At 40.2% G+C, this 19,499-nt stretch overlaps 2 protein-coding genes across 3 annotated transcripts; both read left to right on the top strand.

The window, feature by feature from the left end:
- Positions 1–3,437: 3,437 nt before the first annotated feature.
- On the top strand, positions 3,438–6,293 carry LOC126386131 (zinc finger protein 135-like). The gene is made up of 2 exons (XM_050038276.1): positions 3,438–3,684; positions 4,816–6,293. The coding sequence occupies exons 1-2, from the start codon at positions 3,489–3,491 to the stop codon at positions 5,718–5,720; spliced, it is 1,101 nt and encodes a 366-aa protein (XP_049894233.1). The 5' UTR covers positions 3,438–3,488; the 3' UTR covers positions 5,721–6,293.
- A 1,793-nt stretch (positions 6,294–8,086) lies between these two features.
- Positions 8,087–18,765, top strand: LOC126386573 (zinc finger and BTB domain-containing protein 49-like). 2 transcript variants are annotated; one of them, XM_050038985.1, is made up of 2 exons: positions 8,087–8,354; positions 16,138–18,765. In XM_050038985.1, the coding sequence occupies exons 1-2, from the start codon at positions 8,156–8,158 to the stop codon at positions 16,920–16,922; spliced, it is 984 nt and encodes a 327-aa protein (XP_049894942.1). In that variant the 5' UTR covers positions 8,087–8,155; the 3' UTR covers positions 16,923–18,765. The 2 variants fall into 2 exon arrangements, with proteins under 2 accessions (XP_049894942.1, XP_049894941.1); XM_050038984.1 differs by lacking the exon at positions 16,138–18,765 and adding an exon at positions 12,109–13,457.
- Positions 18,766–19,499: the final 734 nt, after the last annotated feature.

Consider the following 19,499-nt stretch of genomic DNA (forward strand, 5'->3'; position numbering starts at 1 on the left):
ATCACTGATAATGACGGTCTTACCTCTACATGCTATCTCTGCTGAACGAGGTGCAGGACAGCCAGCCGAGATGTCTGTCTGTCCCACAGTCTGTTTTCATGGATACAGCCTTCCTGGCAGGAGCTGTAGGCCTCTGTATTGTCCCAGGGTGGGACACAGAGACTAACTTTCTCCCACCATGTCCCCAGCAGGGGGAGACTCGCATTTACAGTTTCACTGAGTTTAGCTCATCCAGTAGAATTGAAGTTTGAGGCATCGCTATTTGAGAACTTTCTACTATCAAAGGTCTCCACTGACTGCCACACTAATAGCAAATTAGCTGTTTTATGTAGAATTACAACGGAAAGATCTTTTTTTTTCTCAGATCCCAAACAGTTCACTTTCAAAAGAGCTGAAATGCTGCCCAGTTGTTACAAAACAACAAACATAGACTTAATAAATTAAACAAACTAAGCAAACTAAAGAAATTACCTACAAAAGAAACATTTAATATATCTAATCTAAAAAAACAATTTTCTATAATTATCAAACTCAAAACAAATTAAAAACACAATCTAATAAATAGCTCCTACACCTTCACTATGTAATTACGTAAAAAACCTCTTCTATCTATGTGCTCATGTCCTCTGATACTGAGTCCATGACAAACCCTGTAATCTACTGTGATTCGTTGTGTTTGTTCAGAGTACAAATGCAAAATTACAAAACCTCTAAATGCAATACAACACATACAGCCTCAGCTGAAGTAGCATACAATTTGAGCTCTATAGTGACACAAATTACTTCAACAAAACAACTGGGTGAGTCAAAATAGTGTGAGGCATTAGTTTAGAGCTTGAATAATTAATGATGACATTTTTCAACATGTGGCACACATTATGTCATGGTTGTTGCAGTGTCACAAACATCACAGTCGTAAGAGTTGACTTTCCATTAAACATACATTGTTATAGTATGTTGACAAATGCATATATTCACAGATGGTATGGGCAATTACAATTATTATTTATAGTTATTAGGTATCAGTGCACTAAACTACACATTTAAAATATATTTCAAGATATTTCAAATAAGCACACACTCATAACAAATCTAAAAGGACACACACTTTAGCCGTGTGAATCCCAGACAGCAAAAGCCATGAGTTTTACCTCAGAGGTGCTGGCACTGGTGCTGGGAGCAGGGTGCTCCTCCTGGGGGCTCCTACGGGGCTCTCTCCACCAGTACAGGTGGTCGTGGAGGGGGGTTGGCACATCACACATCTGTAATGATTGAAATGCAGTTCAGGAATAGACTCAACTTCATTCAACACAACTATATTTGACTGAACATAATGAATGTGTAAATCCATTCAATTCACAGATAAGCACACAAATAAGCACACTGATGTCTCACTGTTTCCCTTAAATAAACAAGCTATTTTGTACTCAGCATGTAAATGTCAGGGTGTTTTTGTCTTTACCTTTATGTGACATGAGGAAACTAACTTCACCAAAAAATGGATAACTTTAAAATCATCAAATGAAGCATGAATGAGGGCTACATCCTGAGGAAAATAGACTGAAAGAGGAGCCTCTATTGTGTCTTTAAAACATCACTGTGCAATATGCAAGATTATATTTTCCTTAAGCTGTGCAAACAAGTCTTAAACATTGTCACCATTTGCTTGAAATCAGCAGTTGGTTCAGCATTTGGCATTGTTACCTCTGTTCTCACATTTCAGTTATTTATACCAACAACTTAACTGTTTATTGTGTATTTAATATTTTATTATATTTTACTGAACCAACTCGACGCTGCATGAAGGTCAGCTTTCGACGCCTCAAGGCTTATATTTCGTGAAGTCGTCGAATAAAATTACTTGAAAATTTTATTTTTATTGGGCGCATCGATTGAATTTAAGCCATGAAAGTCTGTGGGGCTGTCAGGTCAAGTTTTCGATGGCTCAAGGCTTAAATTTGGTTAAGTCGTCAAATGAAATAACTATTAAACAGCAAAAAGTATTTTAATCGACGCTTCAACTGAATTTAAGCCATGAAAGTCAGTTTTTGAGGCTCTCGAAGTTTCTAAAGGCTGAAATTCAATTGAGGCGTCGAAGAAAATTACCTGAAAAACAAATCTTTTTAGAAACAGTTATTTTCTTACAGTCTCCATGATGAAACAGAAAATTAGCTCCACTGGTGTCCTCTTTTCGGTGGTCACTTGCTCAGTTTTTAGGAATTGTCGAGTGAATGTTTCTCCTCTAAAGTCTCAGGGTGAAATGATGAATTTGAGAAGTGTCTTGTATTTATACAGTTTTGGTCGGAATCCATGGCAACCAGTTTCATATGTCATCACTAAAAGGACACTGCTAATCTAACGGGACTGACTAATTTAAAGTATTGATATATTCTTTTAAAAAATAACAATTTTTCAAAAATAACACCCGTGTTTTTGTTTAAAACGCAGTAACTTAGCTAAGTTAGCTGGTAAAGTTGTTAGCTGCAGCTAGCTCTTTTTTTGTGGTTAGCCATTTTATAAAGAATTTATAAAGCAGGTTTACCTGGTAGCTGCTTCAGTGCAGCACATCTGTTACCTTCATCTTTACTTTGGTGTTGGATAGTGTAGCTCAGGAAACACAAGATAACCAGTGGGATAAACCCGTAAAAGGCGTTAGATGAGCTCGAGTTCTCATCATCACGTGACAGGTGCAGTGATGCTGTTCAATGTGGCCTCAGCAGTAAATAAATGTAATACAGATCAGTGACTGATAAGTTGCTCCTGGTGTTAAGCTAAAAGTGTATACACAAGAATTGAAGTAGCTACTAAATGTACTAAATGTCATAAGGTGTTCAGTTGGGAGCAAATGGGGGCAGACAGAACTGCATTAAAAGCAATAGTGGACTAGTTGGATTGATATTGGAGTATGGCTGTGAAGTATATGGATCAACAGCAAGCACATCTCTAAAAAAAAATAGGTAATAATCAATACGAGGCTTTGAGATTATGTACAGATGCATCTAGAACAATCCCAGTAGCAGCATTACAGGTGGAAATGGGCGAAATGGCATTAGAAATGAGAAGGATACAGCTATCAGTGAACTACTGGGTTAATTTACAGGACCATTATCAAGATCACAAGACACTTTAACCGTGTTGGGAAAAGGAGAGGAGGGAAACAGTGACAAAAAGCAACAGATGCTTCAGCCTAACAGTGCCATTGCCAGCAATTTCACCTTGGATATCCTATATCCTGATACCTCAGTAGATTTGACACTATTAGAAAAGATAGATATTATACAGATTAAGTATCTGAGACAAATTACTATTATAGAGAAGCTATGTTTTTTTCATTCAAATGTATTTATTGTAAATACTAGACGCCCTGATCCACATACCAGCTGGTGGCGGTAATGCACTAAAACGTGGTTTGTCAACCGCCACTAAACCTCAAAGAAGAAGAAGCAGGAGCAGAAGTTGGAGACAGCTATATCTTCTTGTGCCCTAAAATGTCTAAGTTACAGCAGCTGAAACTCTTTGTCAATGAGCGACTAACAGCGGCAGCAGAGGAAATCTTCGGCGCTGTGGAAAGGACCATATTAGAGTATCATAATGATATTTATCTGTCAAAGAAGAGTAAAGAAGGCGTGCAGCTAATGGTAGCTGAAAGTGTGATGCAGGATGAGGTGGAGGTGTTCACAGCAGGTTGGTCCTTACCTGTTTGTTATTATTGTTTTAGTAAAGAGTGTAATGTTAATTAATGACTGTTAGGTCTGTCATTAGAGAAACATTTGATATTAGAGTCAGTTAGACCTGAAATTACAGTAACTACAGTGGTGTGTTTTTATTATTTGCCTGTATTTGTGTGTCACAGAAGCTTCCCCATTATATGCTTTTTACTGGACAGAAAATTATTAATCAAAGTATTGCCCTTTTGCTGTCTACCAAAATACATTGCTCTATCCACCTTAATCCATGATAACAGTGCCAGGTAAATACCTGGATGTTTCTGTGTCATCTTTCCAGTCTCTAAATGTGAGGTGCAGAGTCCTCCCTTTGTGTTTATTGTTTATTTGTACAATAATGTTGAAAATGATTTATTGAGATATGCAGTATTTGCATAGATTATATTAGATTCACAGTATAGTACATGTAGTAGTGTATTAGTAATGTTAATACACGGAATAAATATTTAAACGCAACACTATTGTTTTTGTTCCCATTTTATGCACACAAATTTTGGTTGCAAATTTGCAAATCAATCTTAGTTAACACTTCTCCTATCAGAGAAAATCCATCCACCTGACAGGTGTTGCATATCAACATGTTGATTATCATTAATACACAGGTGTGCCTTGGGATGACCACAGTAAAAGGCCACTTTAAAATGTGAAGTTTTATTAAAAAAAAACAAAAAAGACATTTATTTCAAGCGAAGTTTTATTTTTTTTAAAAAGACATTTATTTCACATGACTAGTGCTACAAAAGTGCATTTTTTGGTCAGTATCTGGTGTGACACCATTGGCCTCACACAGTGCTACACATTGTTACTGGATATTGGCAGGATTTGGAACGCACTGTCGTAAAGGCTGATCCAGAGCATCCTAAACATGCTCAATGGATGACATGTCTGGTTAGTATGCAGGCCGTGCAACAACTGGGATGTTTACAGCTTCTAGAATTGTGTACAGATCTTTGCAACATGGGGCTGTGCATTATCATGCTGCAACATGAGGTCATGGCAGCAGATGAACGGCATGACAGCGTGTCTCAGGATATCTCTGCACATTTTTTTCAGTGTGAATCAACATATGTCTTTCTCATTGTATCCCCAGTTTCCCAGGAAGTCAGCATGTCTGAAGCAGAGGCCTCCACGCAGCCATCACATGGTGAACACTGTCAGGTGTTGGTGAAGCAGGAAACATCAGGTCTAGAATGTCCTGAGCCTCGGGAACACTGGCTCAGTGAGGACGAAGGGAAACTGCAGGACCTGTTAGAAAGTGATGCTGTTGCTTGTATAAAGTATGAACAGAGCACTGAGTCATCTTCTTGCGGTCAGACCCAAACTGTGGCCAGCAGAGAGGGGGATCTTCTTCCTGGCGCTCCAAATGAGTGGATAAAAACAGAGCAGGAAGTGGATGGCTGCGGAGGGTCAGATTTCTTGCAGCCTCTCTTGTCAGAAAGTGGAGATGGGTGTTATCCCAGTGATCCAAGCTTGAACATCAAAAAACAGACAAACCAGACAACTTTTTGTTGTCAGCTGTGTGGAGAATCTTTCCACCACAGGAGTTCATTAATGATGCATGTTGAAACTCATGCAAACGATACAGCCATTCTCTGTCCTTTAAACCAAGCAACATCTGCAGGAAGTGATACTGAACCTTTAGAAACAAACAAGGAGGACAATCTTTGTTCCATCTGTGGCAAAACATTTAGCAGAAGGTCCCATTTAAAAAGGCACGCGCTGATTCACACAGGACAGAAACCACACTGCTGTAAAGAATGTGGCAAGAGATTCGCACGACTTGAATGTCTGAGGATACACACGAGGATCCACAAAGTGGAGAGGCCGTATGCATGTTATGTCTGTGGGAAAGGATTCAGGCAGAGGAGCAACATGGTGTGTCACATAAGAACACACACAGGAGAGAAACCCCATTGCTGTGGCATCTGCTCCAGACCCTTTGGATATAAGAAGGACATGATCAGACACATGCAAGTCCATGCAAAGAAGACGTGAAATCTCAATTTGAGGTTTCATTCATAATCATGGAAAATCAGCTCTTGTTGATGTACTCTGGGGTCCATCTTCTTGTTTGCTTTATTTTGGCTTTGGATAAGTGACCATATGTAGACGTTGTGACATCACATCTGCATATTTTAAATGCTATATTAGATTTTGTCATATAAAATGTTACACTGGGCGTTGGTAGTGTAGTGGATAGTGTTGGTGCCCCATGTACAGAGGCGATGCCTCGCTGCAGTGGTCACAGGTTCGACTCTGGCTTGCAACCTTTTGCTGCATGTCAACCTCCACTCTCTCTCTCTCTCTCTGTCACCCCATTTCAATCTGTCCTGTCCATTAAAGGCAAAAAGCCCAAAAAAAAAAATCTTTAAAAAAAAAAAAGTTACACTGATAATTGATAATAAAAATATAATAGAACAGAATATGACTCCTTTGTGCATCACATGAAAACCCCATGAAATAAACTGTCCATTTATTTTACATTTAGATTAATAAAAAATAGTTTTTACAATTACTAAAAAGGTTGCCCAGTAAGTGATGGGTATGGATACGAAACCAGAGTCCTGCACTGCCACCTCCTCACCGTCCTGTCGACTCCCCTCTGAGGACATTCTGGTTCATTACCACCACACACAGTGTTTCCTGTCGAAACTTTGTCTGCTGTAAGCTGTTTTTCTATGGCAACAGATAGAGGCACTGAATCGTGAAGCTGGTTATCAGCTGGCTCTGTTAACTGGGTTTTCTAATTCAGCTATATGTATATTGACATGAGAAAGGCAGTCAGTTTAATTGCAGTCAGCATCACATGCAGCTTCAACAGTTTATTGAAGCAAAGTCCCTGTATGTCTGTTTTAAAGGCATTAAACACTGATGCTTTTAAGAACCTTGACTTTAATTTGTGAAAAGATGGAGTGCGGTTTTGCAAACAAACATGCTCATACTATATTTGGCAAAGCAAGACAGTGAAAAAGTGTTATTTTGGCAGCAGTTTCATATTGGCGCATCTGTCAGTATGGTCTACAGCCATGCCAGCGGCTCTGTAAGGCTGTACTTGGGACACACACACACACACACAAAGCAGTCATTTGAGCTAAATGCTCACATTAGTATGCACATATTGACAGCGGTGAATTTTTGTTTTAGCAGGTTTAATGTTTCACATCTTAGTTCTGCATGTTAGCATGCTAACACTTGCTAATTTGGCGTGAATACAAATTACAGCTGAGGCCGATTGGTATTTTGGGAAGTTTTTCGGGTAAACCAAAGTACTGGACAGACAGAAATTTTAGCCTTGTGATGGCATGAGATGAAAAGAGGATCACCAAATAATTACAATTTATCATGTGGGGGATGAACATGTGCATCAGATGTTGTGGTAATATATTCAACAGGTGTTCTGACATTTTAACTACAACTATGAACCTTATCACTAAAATCAATAGGATGAATCCCTTGAGCCCATTTTTTTCAGAGGTAATCTGATCGTATTTCAGCTATCGGATTGGATCAATTCTGTAAAACGGGTTGATCAAAAAAAAACAAAAAAAAAACAGGAGTCCGAGATAAGATTAGATCATGTAATCCGGTCTTGGTTTTGGACTGGATCAAACCCTCAGTATGTGTTGTTTAATATGTTTTAGTAGGACTGGGATGCTTTTGATCCAAAAACATCAGGACGATCCTGATTTTAGCAGAAGGATGGATTCTGGGTGGATTTCAGGAGCAAAATGTAATTAAACTTTTACATCGGTCAAATATACAAACATTTATTTAGATTATCCACTCGATCTGTTTAATAGTTGCTGTGTTACAGTAAATATTACATAATAAATAATACATTTCTTGATTTTAGAAATCAAGTGTTGCACACTCCATTTGCAAGAAATGCATATAGGGCCAGAGTGTGTGACACTTGCTTTCTATAATCAAGTCCACTGTCAGTGATCAGCACCTCGTGATAATTGTCTGTGTGCATTACTTTCAAGAAAGGACCTATCATGACTGCCATCACCAGAGCAGCTAATTATTCAGTTTTTAATAAAGTTTAGCAGTCACAGATACTTGTTGTGTAATTCATGGGCTTTACTCTTCACTTGATGGATTAAACAATATCTAAGAATGTCTGATAATCTAAAAAACAATTACTATGATATTCCTGTGCAGATAAATAGGTTTACAAATAAGTAATTGTAACAGACAGGGTAAAGGTGTCTTGCAACAATGAGTGATGTCAAGTGAAATGTAAGGTCAGTGGTTAAAATGTGTGAATGCAGTTTTTACACTTGCTGTGCCACAGATATTCACAGTCCAGTCCAGCAGGTGGCAGTATGACCCATTTCACCCGTTGTATCCTCACTAAAGGCTGCCATACTGGCACAGTCCACACCACACACAACCTACACACAGACAGCTCACTGTCAGGCTGCAAAATGGCCAACGCCACGCTTCAGTCGTTCAACGTCTTTCTGACGGAGAGATTGACCGCAGCTGCGGTAGACATCTATGGATTCGTTGAGAAGACGATAATAGACTACCAGGAGGAGGTGTACCAAACCAAACTGGAGAACCAGAGGCTGCAGCGGCTGCTGGATCTGGTCTACAAACCAGAGATAAGACTGCACAGGGCAGGTATGTGTCTCAGTCTGCACTACACCTTACCGTGGGTCAGTTAGCTAACAGTATGATTAACCACCTACTAAACCCCATCAGGTAACTAACACCGTGTGCTTTGAATTAGCTACATACAGCTATGTTAGCAAGCCATGCTAGCTAACGTTACTATTTCCTAGCTAACAGGTAAGACCAAACATTTCCCGTCAGTTTTCAAAATAAAACTTTATGTGTACGTGCTATGTAGTAACATTACAATATTTATAATATTCGTCGTAGCAAGACACTGTGGCAGCATGAAAAACAAATCGCTGTCTTGTAAAATTCAGCACATTTTAATACTTCTGAAAAGCTATATGTAGCTAACCTCTGGTAGTTGTGGTAAGTTAGGCTCAACGCAACACGACACGCCAAACCTACTTACAAAAACCTGTTAATTCAGGGCGGCTTTATCTATCAGGATATAAATGTAGTACTTGGAGAACACAAATATTGATAATAGATATTTGAAGGGTACAGTTTTAAATTCGGCATACATTTGATCCACTTAATAGTTCCCAGCTTTATTGAATCACTGTTTTAATTTGTCACTTCTCTCTCCTCACTGAAGTTGTGGTGGGACAGGGCACACCTTTTGTATGTTTAAAAAAGGTACATGAATTTGTTCAGTTTATAAAAAATGAACACACATTGTAAGTTGATTTATTGCGTTAAATACATGCTTTCTTTTAGCCTTGTTCATATATATATGTCATGTCAGTAACATGAAAAGCACCTCAGGATAGACCCAATTATATATATGGTCATCTTATATCTGCATGACCGTAAGTCACCAGTAACACTTAAAGCTCCTGTCTTGCAAGTAGGGGGAAAGCATAACGTAGTAAGTTAAATAATATACAGACAGCTGTTTTCTCTATATTAAAATTAATTGTGAGTTATATTGTTTTATTCCTGATTAAATGAAATATTGCCTATAAGCTCAAAAAGCTCTGTATAAGACATTCAGAACATCAATATAGCAGAAAACAGCTATTTGCTGTGTAAAGATATAGTGGAGTAATGACATTTTGAGCAGAGAATGAAGTCATGCTCCCTCTGTGTTTGTTGTAATCCGAGCTTCTCTGGTTTGTTGTGGTCACGCCTGCATGTTAGTGCATGTAAGTCCCTTTGCGTGTAACCCCCTGACTAGCTAATCGGCACTACTCTGCACTGCACTCAAACAGCAGTTATGGGTGGTTACTGCTCATGACGGCAACTGCGTCTTCGTGAAAGCATAGCACCCACCCTCTGGTTCCTCCCCAGGTTCACACCGTTAGCTCTGTCAGTACTGTTGCTGTTGATAGCACTGTTCTCACTGTTAGCACCGTAAGCTACTGTTAGTCACCTCCTTTGTTGAGAACCATGTGCAGACAATCCTGCCCAGACTCTGAATCCTCTGAATGTTGTATACAGCTCCTTTAATACTCGCCAATAGGACACTATTAGTGTTACCATAAATTCCGAGGTTGCATGCAAGGTGCATGTGGACGGACTGCTTAAATGCATTTTCATACTAAGCTTAAAACAATGTGAACATTTTGTTAAAGGTGAGCATGTGTTAATGAATTTGTTAAAACACTATCTTGATGTTATGGCACATACTGTAACTTACGGCTGGGTGATACAACAACATGAGAATGATCTCAATATAATTTTCCTCTAGAGAGATAAAATAATTTATTAATTCATGCCACCCATCATTTAACAGCTGAAGACAGAGTAGTAGTAGTAATACTAGCTGTGGTAGGGATGTGGAGTTATGCAACCAAGATGTAGTTTGTTTATAGCCCAACATTAGCTTTTTACTTCAGGCGATCATAAACTTGTGTTTGCCACAGAGCATAATTTCTGCAATAATCCAAAATACAATGGAAATATCCAGTAGGCTTTTTGACGAGGGAATCAGTGCAAAGATCACTTCCACATCTGCCTACAAAAAAAAAAAATGGAGGTAGTTTTATTAAAATTGTTTTGAATCTACGTCAGATTTGTGAAATAATCTACTTTTTGCCAAATGTTGTCAGGTTTTGACAATAAATAATAGTTTAAACCACAATTAAGCGTCTGGTTTCTTATCAGGAGCAAAAATCCCCCTTTGAACTTGAAACAAATTATGATTTGACATTCATCATGATAATCATTGTTATCCACTGATATGAAAACTTTAATCATGATATTTTCAGCTAATCACCCAGCCCAACTGTTAACTGCATTTTGGATCTCTTTTGTAATTTCCTGCTTGTAATCCTAACCAGGGACCTTGTATTTTTCTGGTGTCATTATAATACAGCCTGACTGAATGTGGAGTTGGCTTAACTCGCAGTCATTCTCTATGAGTGGCTCGCCAAAAGCATGTTGGGATTATGGGAGAAAGTAAAGTCATTGACCTGGAGGGGTGAAACAAAGCCGCGCAGTATCTGATCACACCTGGGATCCTTTGTGTATTAGTTAAATATAGCTTAAATTAGCCAACCTATTTCACTTGTGAACCCACACTACAAAACTCATGGATGCAGCAGAGATGATGTGTCCACCCACACGGTGCTAATGCCAGGTTCATGTTATATCAGAGAAATCAGACTTTTGAGTTTCTGACTTTAAACTAGCTTTCACATCATCATCTGAGTCGTAATTACTGTCATCTTATGTATTTTAATCCTCACACGAACAAGTCTGTCATACAGCTGTCTTGATGAAGTGAAACCTTGCAAGTTATTTACATGGGAATCTTTCTCATGTCTACCATCCATCCCATACGACATGAGCGCAGTGTGAGTGTGAGCAGCCCTGAATTGTAAATTTTTCCACCACACAGTGTAATTGTGCGACACCTTGAAGGAGAAGTGAAATTCAGCCTTAAAACCGGTAGGAGCTTTAAGGGCACTCAGAGCACACAGACTCCCACCAAGGCCAGTAGTCCAGTCTTCTATGATATGCAGATCTGTCCCAGAGTGCTGCTGCTTTCGGTATGTTCAAGCAACTAAATATGTAGGTTTCCCCAGAGGAACACTGGTGCCTGTGAACGTGGCTTGTCATCATAATTTTACAATTGTCTTATCACAAATTAACTTAACTACCGACTACTGAAGACATAAGTCATTTAGTCCGGAAAATGCCCCATCTTACAATGTAAACAAAAGTGAAAAATAGGCTTGTGTATCCGCCTTATGATTTGGATCCGCTCCAAACTTTAATGGATTCCTCCTCGGCCAATGTTGCACCCTTTCACCAAGTTTAATGGAAATGAGTCCAGTAGTTTCTCTGTAATCCTGCTGACAAATGGACAAACAAACAGAACTGAAAACATAGTCAGCATGGCAGAGGTTATAAAGTCCGACATTAATGTGACAGCAGCATTGAATGGAGCCATTTGCTCAGGTACCTTGCTATGTGATAACCTCCTCCTGTGTGGCGATGATCACTTCAATTTCTTTCATAAAGTCAGTTCACATTTGAGATGAGCTCATATTGCTTATGTGCTTTAGTTGTGTGAGCTTGCATCACATGCACTCTGTTGTGATTTCTAATGTTTGGCGTGCTGCAAGTGCATTTTTACTAAAGTTCTACTCACTGTTTTCAACCCGTAACTTGCATTTGATTTCTCTGCTGCTGTTAAGAGGAGCATCATCGCTGGGGATCATTCAAGTTTCCCCATCGTCTAGTTCATGTGTGATCAGAGAAGTGATTTTTCTGGCTGCTACCAAAAACATTTTCCTATCCACTGTTACAGATGCAAGGCAGATCGATTTGCCCACACCAACACAGGAGGTTTGTGCTCAGGAGCAGCAGATACAGAAGAAATGTATTCCCAGTGAGGCCAACGAGGAGCCCGTCATCCTGCCCATTAAAGAGGAACTGACCAAGCTCTGGACCAGGGCTGGGGAGACACCTGTATGTTCAACATACAGCAACGTTACAGACACACTCACTCAGATAGTCAGAGTTGGAAAGCATGAAGACAATGAGATGCCAGATGACCTAACGCAAGTTGTGACAGTTGGAGAGCATGGCGAATACGATGTGCCAGACAGCCTTACTCAAGTTATGGAGTATGAGATGCCGTCACAGGATGACGAGCCGTCACCATCATTTGAAGACATGCCAGCATACACAAAAAGGAACAACCTGTTCTTCTGTAATATTTGCTGTCAGCCTTTTCTGAAGAAGTTCGAGTTAAAATTGCACCTTTCAACTCATGCAGCAACAAGTTTACCAGATCCCACCAACGAAGCGTTCACCTGCTTTGTCTGTGGTCAAGCAACAGAAACCAGGAGTCAAATGGTCCTCCACATGAAAACACACACTGGCGAGAACCCATTCGGCTGTCACATTTGTGGCAACAGATACAAAGTGAAAGGTTATATGAAGGAGCATTTGAGGACTCACACTGGAGAACGGCCCTTCACCTGCTACATCTGTGGGAAAAGCTTCAACAGATCCTCGACCATGAGTAAACACGCACGCATCAAACACAGGGAGAGCATGCCATTCAAGTGCCTGCGGTGCAGCCAGCGCTTCCCTCTGCTCGTTCTGTTAAAACGGCACACGAGGACGACCCACAGCATCACCGTCTCTGTATGAAATGCTGCTGCAGCAATGCTAATGTTGACTACTGTTTTAAGTTCAGATGTTAGACTGAGTGTGATGGTGATGGCTTCTTTGTCATTTATCTCTTATGATTTTATGTTTGTTGAAGTTGCAGCTGACATGTTTCCCCAAATTAGCACTAATATAACTTCTCATACAGATGCTCCTGATGAGTCACTGTAATCTGCTTCAGATCTAATGTGTAACACGCTCAGCAGCTATATACTGAAACACTCAGTGTACTGAGCAGTTAGTCAACTGCTGGACCTTGACAGGTGTTTAAAGCTACAGGTGCAAATAAAATGTGTCTCAAGGGCTTTTACTCTCTCACAAAATCAGCTTTTCACAGTGTGTTTTTCAACTTTGTTACTGACTGTTGTACATCCTTAAAATCTGCCTTTAATTCATATGTGACTTGTTTTTTTTTGGCTTGTAATACATTGCCTGTAATGTACTGTTTTAGAAAATGTAATGCCAATAAAGTTATAGTGCATTTGATTACTGCTACAGTTTTTTGTATCATGTGTTTGGTTGTGTTTGTGTACTTGTGTGTGTTGAGTGTGTGTATCTGTCTGTCCACAGCTGTCTCGCAAACTACTGGACCAGTCAGTCTCACTTCTTCTGTATGAAGCAGAATCAGAATCAGCTATATTGGCCAAGAACATGTGTACATACAAGGAATTTGACTGCAGTAGACCTGCTCTCAGTGTACCAGTATTGACATAAGTTCTCAAAAATTAGACAAGAAAGTGGAATATACAAAAAAAATATACGTCAGATATACAAAATATACAAGTCTATGAGGTAAAAATAGAGCAAAGATGCAAGTGTCATTTGTCCTGCCACTCTGTTAGGAGTTCATCAGAGCGACAGCCGGGGGGAAGGAACTGTCTTTGTGACGGGTAGTTTTGGTGAACAGTGCCCTGTAGCGCCTACCAGAGGGGAGGAGTTTAGACAGTTTGTGTCCGGGTGTGAGGGGTCTACAGTGATGTTTCTTGCCCGTTTCCTGAACCCTTGACTGGTACAGGTCTTAGATGGAGGAAAGATCAGTCCCAATAATCTTCTCTACAGACCCGGTTGTTCATTGCAGTCTGTTCCTGTCCAGTTGGGTGGCAGATCCAAACCAGACGGTGATGGATGTGCAGAGAACAGACTGGATTATGGCGGTTTAGAACATGATCAGCAGTTCCTGAGGCAGGTTGAGCTTCCTGAGCTGTTGCATGAAGTACAGCCTCTGCTGGGCCTTTTTCCGGACAGTGTCTATGTGGGAGGTCCACTTCAAGTCCCTAGAGATTGTGGTACCCAGAAACCTGAAGGGGTCCACAGCAGACACTGCTGTTTAGGATGGTGAGGCGGGACAGTGTAGGGAGGCTTCTCCTTAAGTCCACTGTCATCTCCACAGTCTTGAGCGGGTTCAGCTCCAGGTTGCTCTGACCGCACCAGAGGACCAGCTGCTGTGCTGACTGCATATTTTTGAGGCACATACCAATATCGATACTTAAGAGTTTAGAAAACATATTGGCAGATGTTCATTTGGCCTAAGCATAAACATTTTTATGAGGATTCCTTAAATTGACTTATTAAAGTGCAAATTAAAAGCTGCTGAGGATCTTTTTTGTTGCAGACTGTATGTAATTTTACTACTCACCTTGATGCTGTGATGCAGATGTGAACTCCAGGTTGTGTTAGCAAACTGTTTCTTCACAGTTGGGTGCAGTTACAGGTGCGACAGATCACACTTTTCATCACACCTCTCTGGGATGCTGATTGAAATCAAATGATGTGTGGGTGATAGTTTGCTCTCAGTCTTGAGAGATCTAGTGCCTCTGAGACTTAGGAAAGGTTATATTTATACTGTGCATGCAAGAAGGTGGTTACATGGCAAGACAAAACACTACATGCATCCTTTTCACTCCTTAAATGATGACAAGTCCTCCAACCCATTCGACCACAGAGGTTGTTTGTTCACCCTCTAATGACCCACAGGAGCGTGTCCTAAATTAGCACACCTTCCAGTAGATGACAGAATAGCTTGTATATAACTGTTAACAATCAATTTTAAACATGTGGTTAACATTGTGAAACAGTTGCAGTTGCACCAAAACTACATGGTTACGTTTAGGCAGCACCTTGGTTAAGTTTAGAAAAAAGATCATGGCTTGGCTTAAAATAAGTACATGACTTACTAACTTCATGTGAAGCGACAGCCCGGCTCTGAGGCAGCGACAAAGATGGGAGACAAGACTAGTTTTTACCATGCAAAAATAATGTATTTATTTACAACAGATAATCAAACTTAGGTAAACGTGAAAGTCAGTAATCAGTAGTGTAAGCATGTGTGGATGTGTGGAAATGTATGGCAAGAACAACAAAACAAACAGCAGCAGCAGCAGCAGTGCGCTGCTCCGACCAGACCAGCAAGAGAGAGATGACAGGCAGGAGGGGAGCTTTTAAGAGCCCACACAGGTGTGGCTCAGGCTGATGAGCCCATCAGCTGATCAAGCTGGCGACACCCTCCGCCCTGCTTCCTGCAAGAGAGAAAACACAGCAGAAAAGGGCAGGGACAACTAGTGGAGCGGAGGGGTCGTCACACATGTGATAAATGTCACATACGTCATACGTGACATACTACCACACACTAAGTTACATTGTTAAAATAACTCAGTGTTGACTTTTGCTTTCACACAGGACATGAACACAGGCCCTTGTTGGACCCATCCACCTCCTCTACTTCCAATTACAAGCGGACCTTGTCACACTTTAGTACGTCACCTGACTTCCTCCTTTGCTCCCCTCGTATTTACTGCAGCCACTAAAGGTCACTGCCCAACAATAATATAAATATCAGCAGTAATCGCTGCTTGTACAAACAATCTATGTGGTCATATTGTGGAGGAGGACAGTCTTTAAAATGAAACAGTAATGGACTGTCATTGGGATGTTTTTGTATAACACACATACACAAAAAAAGTTTCTTGTTCGAAGCTCTTCTGAGTTGCATAGACCAGTTTTCCACTCTTGACTGCTTTGCCCCTTCATGAAGTGATGTGACTGAGGCGGCTGATCAAAACTATCTCAAAGGTAAAATTCCTGATGGGTGTGGATTGATGGGAGCACTGTTTTGGGACTGACAACTGTGATGTGTAACGCACTCCTGTCTTCATCCTTGCAGATGCCAAACAGCCAACTGCATCAACATCTGCGGAGGAGATTCCCCCTAAACAGCATGAGTGGAGCCCGGCTGTGTGCGAGGACGAGCCAGGACCCTCGCAGCTTAAAGAGGAGCAGGAGGATCAGAAAGACGAACTGTGGATCAACGGGATCGGGGAGCAACCTTCAGCAGAGGACAGCGACGACGGGGACGCCTTGACGAAAGAGCTCATTAAAACAGTGCAGCAGTTAGAAGACTGTAGAGCAGCAGAGGAGAGCCGAGAGCCAACGCAGACCCCTGCAGAGGACCCAAAGCACTCTGAAGAGAAGACGAGCACCACCTTGTACCGCTGCCACATATGCAACTACATATTCACCAAAAAAACTGTGCTTACATGGCACCTCAAGACGCACGAAAGCAAGTCACACGACAGCAAGGGAAACTTTGACTGTCACATATGTGGCAAACACATACCCTGTCAGAGCAATCTGCAGAACCACATGAGAGTGCACACAGGAGAGAGACCCTACAGCTGCCATTTCTGCGGCAAGTGTTTTAAACTGAAAGGACACATGACAGAACACATAAGAACTCACACAGGAGAGAAGCCTTTCAGTTGTCACATCTGTGACAAATCTTTCAACAGAGGCTCAACTCTGAGGAAACACGTTTTAGCCAAACATAAAGAGGAGCGACCGTACAAGTGTGGGGACTGTGACGAGTTATTTACCGAAAGGCTGCTGATGAAGAGGCACATGAGAAAAGTTCACGGAGTCAAACTGTCCACGAGTCAAAGTCCTGCCTAGAACTTTGGAACAGACGCCATTATTGATGCATGTTCAATATAGTCTTAAATCTGAGTAGAGAACAACACTAGGTATCTTTTGAAATGTTTCAGTATTAGTGCCAGTGAGTTTTGGTACCAGAACAATACTTTTTTTTTCAAAATATTGCTTTAAAGATTTTGATTACACTATACTAAAAAAATCATTTTTTGGCCCAGATGAAGCCAAACTTCTCAAGTGTTGAATGTTGTCTTACACAAACAGCCATACAAGAACTTTGCCGAAATGAAATTCAATCTAGAATTGCCAAAAAAAGTATTCAAAGGCGATAGTTTGACTGAGACAAGGGGGAAACAGTGGGCATGTTTCTTTTCAAAGTTAAAAAATACATCTTGTTCAGGAATAAACTATAGTTTGTTGATATATAATGGAGCATATAGATATTACGATACATAAAAGGTCACCTGTGTAGGATTTAGTGGCATCAAGTGGCGAGGTTGCAGATTGCAACCAAATGAAACTTCTCCTGTGTCCCAAGTCTTTAGAACTATGGTGGAAAACGTGAATGACTCTATTTAAGGGCCAGTCTTTCATTTGTCCGTTTTTGACTACTGTAGAGCAACATGGCGGACTCTATGGAAGAGGACCCGCTCTGTATAAACAGCTCATTCTAAGTTAACAAAATACAACATTTCTTTAGGTGATTATAAACTAATAAAAACATAGGTATGGATATTGTATTTTAATTTCTGCCAATATATCCACCTTAATCCTACAAAGTGAACCTTTAAACAGCTGGCTATGGAATTGCTGATTGGTGTGTTATTGAACTTTGGACACAGCCAGGCTAGATGTTTGTCCTTGCTTCCATTCTTTATGCTAAGCTAGGCTAACTGTGCCCTGGCTCTAGCTCCATGCGCAACACACAGAAATGATATTGTGATATAAAGTCAAACTATTCCTTTGAATCAGGAGTTATCTGATAGAAGAACAAGTAAATACGGTTCTGAATCTAATTGATTCCAACCTTTGGTATGTAGGAGCTTACGATACAGACAGTTTGGTCGTTACCAGGAATGTGTTGAGGTTCATTGAGCCCTTGTAGAGACTTAGAAACATAAAAACAGACAATGGAGAGCTATCTGTTCTCTACAAAGGCAGGGGTCATGTGATTCCCTATGCTACAGAATACTGGAGGATTTTTAGGACTGCCTTTCTTAAAAAAACTGGACCACTTATGTGCTGGACATTTCAGTTCTGTAACATTTCCTCTGTGTTTATAACCTCTGATGAACATTAAAATGAACCACCAGAATTTCATTCTGCAGCCTGAAAAACACTACTAAAGAAAGTTACAGATGTTCATTTAGGTACTAGCAACCCTTTAAATTCAATCTGCTTTCCTAAGTCTAATTATTGTGCACCATTATGATAATAACATGTACACCTGTGTTACATCGTCTGTCAACTAGTGATACCTTTGTTGTACTGTACAGTTGTTTTATATATTTATATATATTGTACATAGGTGGATTTTGTTTTCTTTTGCCAAAATTCAGTCATACCTGCTGAATCTGTTGTAAACCAGTGATGTGAACATAAAGAAATGAAGCTAAAAAGAAATACATTCAGGTGTGAAAATGTATAGCAAAAATACATCATTGTCATCTTTTGTTTTGTTATATATTTGAGTTATATAGCAGTTCAGGAGTAACCACAGTTTTTGGAAAGGATTTAGACTTGGATACAAAACTACTGTGGAATTTATGGTCAGGTGTCTCTTCAGCTACTACAAGACTTTCTCAAAGCAACAAGGGGGACAAAAGATGGAGAATGAACAAGAGCTGCTGGTAACATTACTATACGATGACGAGGAACACACCTTTTTGTGTCTGGTGGAGTTGAGGTAATAAAGAGGCTAAGTTTATGGCTTCTTGGTCAGTGGGTACATGGTGCTCCTCTCTTACAGCCACATCTTGTAATTTAAAATCATTAGAAGTCTGGGTGTTTATATAAAAATCTGGCCTATGCAGCTTTTATCTGCACCTTGAAAACTGCTACTCTGCTGGAAATAGGTTTGTAGACACATGTTTCCATGCATTAGTCACATAACAGGGTAGACATCCACCATCTTTTCCTAAAATTGGGTAATCAAACTCCACAGAAAAGCTTTTATATCAAAGCAGGACATCAAATACAGGCCATGTAGAGAGTATTTTCCCAGCTTTTAGCACATAAAATTACTCTCTGTGGTTGCACCTAAAAAATATTAGCTCCTGACTCCTTTGGACTGGAGCAACTATTCACACAACAATAAACCAATAACTGATACATATTACTTTTTTTGCTAATCAAGGGAATACTTGTGTCTGTTTGTTTGACAGCAGCAACTCACATCACTCTTTTTTTCTCAGCTGCTATGCTAATAAAATCACTCACAGCCACTGGCAGTCTGCAGTGCTGAAGCCATATAAACCTGCCATTCAATTTTAAGTATTTCTCTGCATCATTTAATAGTCATCATCACTAAATAATCTTTTTGAGTTTAATGCTGAATATAATGTACCTGTCTTCTCTGCCTTGCCCCTTCACTACTGT

This window comes from Epinephelus moara, chromosome 24 (genome assembly GCF_006386435.1).
Source record: "Epinephelus moara isolate mb chromosome 24, YSFRI_EMoa_1.0, whole genome shotgun sequence".
NCBI classification, from domain to species: domain Eukaryota; kingdom Metazoa; phylum Chordata; class Actinopteri; order Perciformes; family Serranidae; genus Epinephelus; species Epinephelus moara.